This window comes from Echinops telfairi, unplaced genomic scaffold (assembly GCF_000313985.2).
Source record: "Echinops telfairi isolate 266 unplaced genomic scaffold, ASM31398v2 ScPeMD7_7469;HRSCAF=8507_0, whole genome shotgun sequence".
NCBI classification, from domain to species: Eukaryota; Metazoa; Chordata; class Mammalia; order Afrosoricida; family Tenrecidae; genus Echinops; species Echinops telfairi.
The window spans coordinates 55,886,936-55,896,639 of record NW_022111372.1 but is presented as its reverse complement, the minus strand read 5'-3'; the positions used below and the strand labels follow the sequence as shown (position 1 = coordinate 55,896,639).

Below are 9,704 nucleotides of genomic sequence, written 5' to 3'. Positions count from 1 at the left end.
ACCCTGGTGCGACCATCACAAAGCAAAGAGACCCGAGAACTAGAAAGGCGAGGCTCACCACCCATTTATCCCTCCGCCTTTCAATTAGCCCCACATGTGATTATGGGCCAGGCTGGCACAATTAACTAACTCACCATGGTAACGACAACAATGACAAGGAGAACAGACACTCCCAGATGCAGATGCTGTTGAGTCAACTCCAACCCTTGGTGACCTCATGCCTGCTGGGAGAACTGCCCTCCATGGGTTTTGAATGACTGTGATCTGTTGGAAGTGCATTGCCAGGCCTTTCTTACAGAGCACCTCTGGGTGGACTTAAACCAACCTCTTGGTCAGCAGTTCAGCGGGTGAACAGTCAGAACCAACCAGGGACTCTTCAGTGACACGGTGCAAGTACTGTGTTGGTACTCTTCTCCACCAACCGTGTAAGGTACGGAGGTACCTCTGCAATCTGCTTGACCAGAAGTGCTCGCGGCCCCACACCTGCCGAGGGGGCTGTAAGGAGTGTCACGGCTACTGAATCGCTTCAGGAATAGACCTCCGTTTAACACAGTGACCAGAGCGTGGGGCTGGAGCAGAGGTGTGTTGGGATCTTGCAGCTCGCACCAGTGAGAGCCAGCTGTAGGCACAGCTGCCAAGCTGCACCTCCAGGGGCGAGCGGTGGGTAGTTTGGAATCAGCTGTGGCGGCAGTGGTCATACTGGGGAAACCGGCAAACGCCACACTCTGTGCAGGTCTTCTCCTGGAGAGCTGGCTGTCCAACTTTTTACAGCATCTCCCTGGTCTGGAACCACAAAACAGGTGTCCACACAATGGCGTTTTGGGGAAAGTCGTGTAGACTCAACTGAGATGTTACTTTTGGCAGGGCCAACTCTCTCTGTTGAAAGATTGCTTTAAGAACTGAACAGCACCATGTTTCTGTGAAAATGTAATAGCAGGCATCTATGTGGCAGGGGTTTTTAAATGCCTACAGAGTCTTTGATCCTGTTCTGTCCGAGAGGCGGAGCCTGGCCCCCTGCCGCTTTCATGGGAGCCAACAGCGTGGAGCAGGAGTGAGGGCGAGTGACTGGCTATGGAAGGCGGCAGGGCTTCCTCGACTGGGGAAAGCCGGCTGCATGCTGTGAGGACACTTAAGCATCCTGTGGAGGCGAGGAAGCTAGGCTTCTTGCCCACCTGCCGTGTGAACCGGAAGCGGACCCTTGGCCTTGGGCACCAGTCAAGCTTTCAGACAACGGCACCCCCTGCCAACATCCAGAGTGTGACCTCAAGGGAGACCCCAAGACCAACTAAGCCCCTCCTGGACTTCTAACCCTGAGACCCAGTGAGAATGTAAATGCTTCTGGTTTTAAGACACTACCCTTTGGGAGAACTTGTCATGCAGCAATGTAACATATCGTCTCTGTATGTTAGATACTATCACCAATACTCCTTTCAATTCCAGTTCTGAGGTCGCCGTCCTGACCCCCGCCTGAGGAGCCCCTCTTCAACCAAAGACCCCTGGGCACCTCGCTGATGTGTTTGTTGCACAAAGGAGTGAGACATGCCCTGTGTGGGTGGCTCAAAGGCTCTCTCTACCACACACCAAGGCAAGGCCTTGGGCATCGACAGCCTGCCCATTCGGGGACGGGAGAGGGGGTTTCTGGCACTTTCACTGCTAACCCAGGAAGTCTGCAGGTAGACCAGGATGAGCTGGTCACTCATCTTTTTGTGGGGTTCTGATTTGATCACACAGTGAGACAAAGCCGGGGAAAGATGATCCATGAAATGAAGGCACGTTCGTTCTAAGAAGGGCAGTCCTCACGGTTGTTCAGCATCCTTGTTGTCTCTGAGGAGGGCAGGAGCAGGGAGCCACTCACACAGGGTGGCCCCAACCTCCCAGCCACGACACACACCTGGTAGTGGAGGTGGAGACCAGCCTTGCTATCAGGGTTGCTGCTGTCTGTGGCTCAGTGGGCTTGGAGCTGTTTTTGCTCACCATGGGCTTTTAGCAGAAGATCCGGTGAGGGAAGGAAACCACGCAGCACAGAGAAGTATTCTTTGATGGCTCCAGCCGAAACCTCACCCCGCCGCAATCCCTCACAGAGGCAGAACCACCCCACCCGGACCTACCTGATCTTCCACCAGCCTTCCAGGTTTTTCTGGATGACCTCCACCACGGCCCCCCTCTCCAGGTTCATTTCATCTTGGTCTCGGGCGGTGTACGGGTAGATGACCGTGTATTTCTCCTCTGTGTGGACAGAGCAATGCTAGGTTAGGGAAGGGACAAGGGATGCTGGCTCCCTGGAGGGAGAGAGTCCCCAGCGATCACTGGGCACCCTCTCTGCCTAGTCAAACACCAAGAGCCCATGGGACAGAGGGAAGGGCCCAATCCTTGTGGAAGCCCTCTCCTTCACACGGTCACCCTCACCGTCTTGAGCTCTGTGCCAGGCCAGCCTGCTCCACTGTACCCCAACCTCTTTCCTGGGAGCTGCGAGGGAACTGGCCCCTCACACATGGTGGTCCAGGCCTGCCCCATCTCTGTAATGGACCATACCACTGTGAGCCAGAGGGGCTTCCTTAATTAACTTCGGGAAGTAGACTGCCAGGCTGTCTTCCCAGTCTGTCTTGCTGCGGAAGCTCTGCTGCAATCTGTTCAGCACCAGAGCCACACACAAGCCTCTGGGGACTATGCACGGGGTGCCCAGGCCAGGAACTGGGCCCTGGTCTCCCCGAGCCCCACTCCTCAGCCCCCTTACTATCATACACGGCCTCATGCCTGCCTCCTCACCGGAACCTGAGCTCCAGGAAAGCAAGGCTTTGGGGCTGTCTGCGCATTCCTCTGTCTGGAGCACGGGGCATGGTGCCTGCGGTGTCCTGAGTCAGTGAGGCAAAGCCTGGCAAATGAACAAGTCCCAAAGGCCTGGCAGGAGCCCCCCGCTCAGACCAGAGGGATCTAGACTCCTTGAGCCCCCGAATCCCACCCGTGTCTGCTGGTGGTGAGAGGAGTTTGACAGCAGCTGAGATTTCCACCAAGGAGAACACAGCCGGCCATTTTCATCAGCACGCTGGTCACTGGTCTTCACTTCCTAATATCAAGCCTCTTGATCCAACTGTGCCAGACACTTCCCTTTTCATGAATGTGAATGGGGGGCTTTCTGCCCCACTGCCTAGAGCCCTCCCCAGGAGCCACAGGGCCATCCTTAAGCCCCCCAACTCGAGAGCTGCCTCAGCTGTGTCCCTTCCACAGCAGTCAGTGCCCACCCTACAACACTGCTGTGATGGGAATGGGTGTGTGGGTGCTTCCTGGTTTGGGCCCACAACTCCAGCTGCCTGTGGCTTGCCCAGCTGGTCCCTCGGGAGGTGGTGTGTGCACGGGTTGCCTGTTTGCTTACTGACCTAGCCTATGACCTGTCCTCGGGTCTCAGCGGACCTGGGCTGCTAACATTCTGTGCACACAGCCAGGGGCTGCCCTCACTCATGGTAGCTACAGGGTTGGGCGTAGTCCAACTCTGGGATTGGACTGGTTTTCCAGCGCCCAGGGGTCTGCTCTGGGCTCTCAGGCAGTCCAAACAGTGCTCAAGGCTGATGGCCTTGCCTACTGTGTATCAGCCATCGTAGTGACGGCCTCTACACAGGCCCGCCCAGTCTCTGCGGGCTCTGCTGCCCTTCGTCCTCAGGACAGCGAGGCTGACTTCTCCACCGCTTACAGGGAGGGGGTGGGGACGTGACCTAACCAAATGCCGTGTCCCTCTGGCCACTGTGAATTTGCCATGGGGTTTGGTTTGGTTGTCACTGGGGGGAGGGCAAGAGGCCACAGAGAACAAGGCCTACAGAACTGCAGAGAACGGGCTGATAGAGTGGAGGGGCTGGTGGTGTCAAGAGGCTACAGAGAATGGGGCCCACAGAGCCAAGAGGGGGCAAATGCGAACCCCCAGCACTGATATTGTTAAATCCCAAAGGCATTTTCCAGGCCGTGGGTCCAGCCATGCTTACTTAGTACTGGAAATAGTCCCCCGCCCACCAGACTCCTGGCCAGTAAGCGTTACTTTTGATTCAGCCAGCCTGCTGTGGGGTTCTCACCCTGAAACTGATGGGCATCAGGCTCAGCACTATAGGCGCTGGGGGGGCCTGGGCATCATTTCTTAACTGGGTAAACCTTAGACACCCCAGGCTGACAACACTCCAGGATCCCGAATCCACATGCCAACGCACCCATGTGCGCACCAGCACACACGAGTACACGCTCCCGGCCCCCCAGCATGCAGCAGGCACGAGCAGGCCCGGAGCAGAGCTCATGCAGATGCGGGAGCTGGCCCCAAACACCCGACAGGCAGGCACCTGGACGCCAGCTGACGGCATACAGGTCCCCCAGAGTGCGGCGGCGGCCCACGGGCCGGGGCAGGGACCAGTACCTCCAGGAGACTGGCCGGCAGCATGTGGGGGAGGGCAGAAGGCAGAGGTGAGAGAAAAGCACTTGCAGTCCCCACGTAAAGGAGCAGCGCCCATTGGGATGCCAGACCAAACTCCCGAGGAGTCACCTTGACCTCGAGGGAGGAGCATCCCACAGACAGAAGGCTGATGCTGTTGCTGAGTGCTGGCCCATCGATTCCAACTCAAAGCACGTCCAGGTGACAGAGCAGGACTGCCCCATAGGGCTTCCCAGGGGGCCACCTCCACAAACAAGGAGCACACGGCCTCGGCACCACGGGGTGGGTTCGAACCACCAACTTTGGGGCTAGCAGTGAAGCGCTCAACCCGCGCACCACCAGGGCCCCTTATTCGAATACCGGGTGACCACAGAAAGTGAAAAAGAGAAGCCTTCACAAGGGGAGGAACATGATACAAATTCTTAGGGAAATTCCTAAATTCCAGGTGTGTGACCCGGGTAACTCTCTCCACCTGTGGGAGCCTCACCATCACTCCTCACAGAGGCATGCCTGTGAGGGTCACCAGAAGGCAGTTTCCTGGAAGAACCCCATCTCACATGCCTGGCAGCACAGGGGTGAAGTGTTTGGCTGTTCACCGAAAGATCGGCAGTTTGACCTCACCGGCTGCTCCATGGGAGAAAGGTGCGGCAGTCTGCTTGCAGTACCTAAGACTGCGGGTCAGCCGCACTGTGTCCTCCTCGGGGCTGCGTTACGAGGGACTCAGTGGGTCAAGGACTGAGTTTGGGGATTCTTCAGTGCCCAATAGCACCCAGGCCCAGGGACACCCACGAACGTCAGAAGCGTGGCTCGGAGAACAGAGAATGCAAAGCCACACAGGTTGTGTGTTCACACGAACGCACAGAAATAGCCCCCTTGCTCCTCCTCACCCTCTTCAGGTGAAAAACATACTGTGCTTGGTCAAAATAATTAAAGACCACCCTCGCAAAGTTTAGCTGTTAGGATCCTAACCGCACCTGCTTATTTGTTGCCCTGGGCTCTTGGCTAAAGCTGTTGCACATGGAGTTTCATTGTATTTTTTATAAAAATTTTACGGTGGAGGTAGCAGCACTTCCATTTTCGGAGGAGGAGCCTGAGGCATAGAGAAGTTAAGCTACTGGGCCAAGGTCACTGAGCCAGTGGGGCGGGAGGCGTTCCAATACAGGTCTGCCAGATTCCCTAGCCCTGCTGTTCGTGAGCTAGAAAGTGAATTCACACTCGAGTTTCAGGAATCCCTCTGGGGTGGGGGTTGAAGGGAGTTGGCTGGGCGTTGGTACATCTGGCAATGGCAGGAATCACACTCAGAACGTTGCTAGGAAAAGGTTTGGCAGGGAAATAAAGGCATGAAACAAAATGTTATGTGTTGTGTGTCGGGGGTGGGGGAAAGTAGGGTCAGTCCTCATCCCGACACCCAGCCAGGGCCGCAGCAGCAGCGGCGTAGCTTTCCAGAGGTAGTTTGGAGTGTTCTGGGAGGAACTATCCAGGTGCTGACGTCTGAGGCTTGGCGCAGTTTCCAGGCAGTGCACCCTGCCCCGTAGAGCCCCCTGTTACTAAGACCCCCTCTCCCCCCATGGTGCTGGGAAGGCAGGCCCAGCTCCCCCCAGGCTCACTTGGATGGGCTCTCACAGGCTCCTAAAAAAGGGCTGACTTGTCCTTCAGCCCTCATCCCTCCTTCCCTGCAAGCTTCACGCTCCAGGTGACCAAGCCTGACCCGGAGAGCACCCGAGGCAGGGGCTGGAGGTAGGGAGCGGCTGAGAAGGCAGCCTGGTGCCGAGCTGGTTGGCCAGGCTGCCCCAGCACGCCAGAGGCTGGAGCCCCTGCCTACCTTCCTCAGGCTGTAGGGAAAACTCATCCTGTCCCCCATCTTGTCCTTCCAGGCAGGTAGCAGGAACCCAGCCTTGCTCCTCTGCGGTGCTGACGAACCACCAACCTGGGGAAGCGAAGGTGGAAACTGCCCTTAGTCGAGGCAAGCGAGAGGCCCTGGGTGGGGTCAGACTGTCACAGTGTCAGTTAATGCTTGGGGTGGGAGAACCGAACCAGGCCTGCTAGTTGACTGCTAACTGCCAGAAGCTAGCTAACAAGAAACAAAGCGGACTAACGAGAAGCCCTCCCCTGCCTCCGAGACAGAGGAGGCAAAGTGACAAATGACGAGCAATGACTGTAGAGGCCGTCACCCAGGTGGGCTAGTGGATCCTTTTCCTGGCGTTATTTTATAGGAGCCCTGTGGCATAGTGGTTGGGTGTCAGGCTGCTAACTATGAGGTCAAGAGTTCAAAACCACTAGCTCCTCTGCAGGAGAAAGAGGAAGCCTTCTACTCCTGCAGAGTTACAGCCTCAGAAACTCACAGGGCAGTTCTACTCTGTCCTATAGGGTTGCTCTCAAGTGGGCATTGACTTGCAAGCAGTGAGTCTTTTATTGGGGGGGTGGTTTTTGTTATATAATCTTTATATTATCATCTCTCAAACATAAAGGTTCAAAGAGGTGAACAGACTTATACAAGTTTATGAACAGACTTATACAGAGTTTATGACAGAATTGTGATTTGTGTGCAGGGCAGTCTGACCTGGGAGCCCTGGTCCTAATAGCGTGGCTGAGACTTAGCACCTGTTTAAGTCAAAGGAAACCTGGCTGCAGATGGACACCAGCTCCTCACTCTTCTCGGGCTCTGCCAACTCGTGAAAGCTTATCTGCAGCCCTGGATCCAACGCTCGCACCTTGGCTGCGAAGAGCGGGGAGCGAGTCACCGAGAAGCACGTTCCCAGATGCCACGCCACCCCCGTCTTGTTTCAGCGCTCCTGTCTTAGCGGGCGCTCTTTTCTGTCGTTTTGGGTGCCATGGCTTTCACACTGTTGGGCTTTTTGCTGGTGACTTTGCGGTGCAACAGTTGGAGTCCCCTCGCCCCCCGCCTGTTAGCAGAGTAGAGTTCTGTCACGGTGTCTCCTGTCACTAAGTGCAAGAAAGCTGTGCTGGGTCTCGCAGCAGAAATGTGTGGATCAGATCAGCTCTGTTCAGACATGAGTTTACAGCGCTGCTGGCTATGCAGTCAGTGCTAGTGAGTTAGCAGTGACAATGACCTAAGGTGTCTTTAAGGAGAAACACACAGCATTAAGTGTTGATCGGTTGATGAAAATGCTGTGAGCAGAGGCTTGCAGGAACCTAACTCCATTTCCCCTGCAGCAGTGGCTCAGTCCTTGTGAATTCACTGCTTGCATCAACTCTATAGGACATTGGTTGCTGTTAGGTGCCATCGAGTCAGTTCGAACTCTAGAGTGACCCCATGTCCAAGAGGGCAAGCACTGCCCGGTGCTATGTCATCCCACAACTGCTGCCATGGTTGAGGCTAATGTGGAGCCCCAATGTCACTCTATCTCCCAAATTGAAGGTCTTCCTCTCTGTCGTTGCCCCTCTTAATTTATCAAGCATGAGGTCCTTCTTCAGGGACAGGTCCCTCCTGACAACATGTCCAAAGTATGTGAAATAAAGTCTCACCAGCCTCAATTCTAAGAAGCGTCCATCCTGGCTGTACTTCTTCAAGATAGCTATCTAGAGAGAATGCTGTCGTTGGGTGCCACGGACTTAGTTCCAATCCACAGCGACCCTCTGCACAGCGCTGCACAGTCCTGTGCCGTCCTCCCAAGTATTCCTGTGCCGGAGTCGACGGATGCAGCCCTGCGTCACTCCATCTCGTTGAGGGCCTTCCTCTTTCACTGCCCGTCCACTTACCAAGCATGCTGTCCTTCTCCAGGGACTGGCCTCTCCTGACGATAAGTCCAAAGTATGGAAGACCAAGTCTTGCCATCTTTGCTTCTAAAGGAGCACTCTGACTGTACTTCTTCCAAGACACGATGCATACACACATACAAATGCATGTAGCGGAGCCCTGGTGATAGCGGTTCTGCGACTTCCTGAGTGCACTGCATTCCGTCCCAGATGGCCAGGGAACATGAACAGTGGTCTCCACCACGGGCAGAATGGGCTGAGGATACGGGACTCATCCACCAGTCCACAGCTGGGAAGCCTTGTGAAGACGGCCGTGGGCAATCAATGGCAAGGGAACAGAAGCTCCCAGTGCAACTCCATGCATCCATGTGCCTTAGAGAGCAGTCATGACACGTGACTCTCACAGTGAAGGTCAGCTAGGATCCAGTGGGCGTTAGTGAGTGGGGACCAAGTGGGATCTGCGAGTGCTGTGATCAAATAGGGCAGGTCTCCAAGAGGCCATAGGCTGGAGGACTGGGCACTCGACCACTTGGATGGGCCAGGTCAGGTTCTAAGTTTCCTAGTTGTCTCCAGGCCTGGGGGCCCGGTGACGGAATAGGAGGTCCAGGTGCCTACCTGACTCGTTCTTCTCGATGATGTCCACCAGCTGCCCCACGCCGAGGCTGACCTCCGAGCTCTCCTGCTTCTGGTAGTTTGCCACCACCACATACTGCTCCAGGACCAAGGGGTCCACCGAGGCCAGGTCGCCCCCTGGGAACATAAGATGCCGTCAGAGGCCACATGCACTCACCTCCCATGTGCAGAGGGGGAGAGTCCCAATACAGAAGGAAGCTCTTAAGGGACTCAAGGGCTACTGCATGCATTCGTTCTTTCACCCATTTGTCTACTCAACCAGCAAGTGGTTACCAAGTGGCTATTCTATGCAGGCATGGGCTAGATGCAGGCGGCTCACAGCTAATGCAGACACGGCACCTTTGCTTAAGAAGCTGAAGACATGGGGTGGGGGTGGGGGTGGGGGTGGGGTCGGCGACTCTTCATTCACCTCTCTCTATCAGCCATTATGCACCCATCATCTACCCAATGGAATATGTTAAACACCCATCCAACTAGCCATCCATCCTAAATCACTATTTATTAATTCAGGAAGGCCCCACTGATGCTCCAGACACTCGTACCAAAAAGTGAATGAGACAGCTGGGTTTCTGAGCCGCAAGGAACTTAATCTACTCAGGAGACAGACACGCAGAGCAGCATCTAAGGTCAACAGGTACGTATAACACTACTGGATTGTGCAAATGCATGGGCAGAAACAAACAGGATGCCACAGTTGAGAATAAATGGCATCATTTAAAGACACTAAATACATCACATGACTTGGCCAGCAAGACTTCCCTAAGGAGGCGGCATATATTGCAGAGACCTGAGGCAAGAGAAGGGTCCCAAGCAGGTTGAAGGTTGACCCCACCCCGAGCTGGGAAAAGAGCGTGGAACCTTCCAGAAACTAGAAGGACGCTGGAGATGGAAGCCTAGTGGCGAGGGAGCTTGGTGCTGGGGGAGGGTCCGGTCAGGAAGGACCTGTGGG

The 9,704-nt window shown here is 55.4% G+C and overlaps 1 protein-coding gene across 1 annotated transcript in view; it reads right to left on the bottom strand.

The window, feature by feature from the left end:
* SH3PXD2B (SH3 and PX domains 2B) overlaps positions 1-9,704 on the bottom strand; it is a 75,046-nt gene that overhangs the window by 12,651 nt on the left and 52,691 nt on the right. Inside the window, exons 6-8 of the mRNA XM_013005911.2 lie at positions 8,738-8,872; positions 6,228-6,332; positions 2,109-2,226 (exon numbers count right to left, since the gene is read on the bottom strand). Of these exons, the coding sequence (XP_012861365.1) occupies positions 2,109-2,226; positions 6,228-6,332; positions 8,738-8,872 (358 nt within the window). The remainder of the gene's footprint in view (positions 1-2,108; positions 2,227-6,227; positions 6,333-8,737; positions 8,873-9,704) is intronic.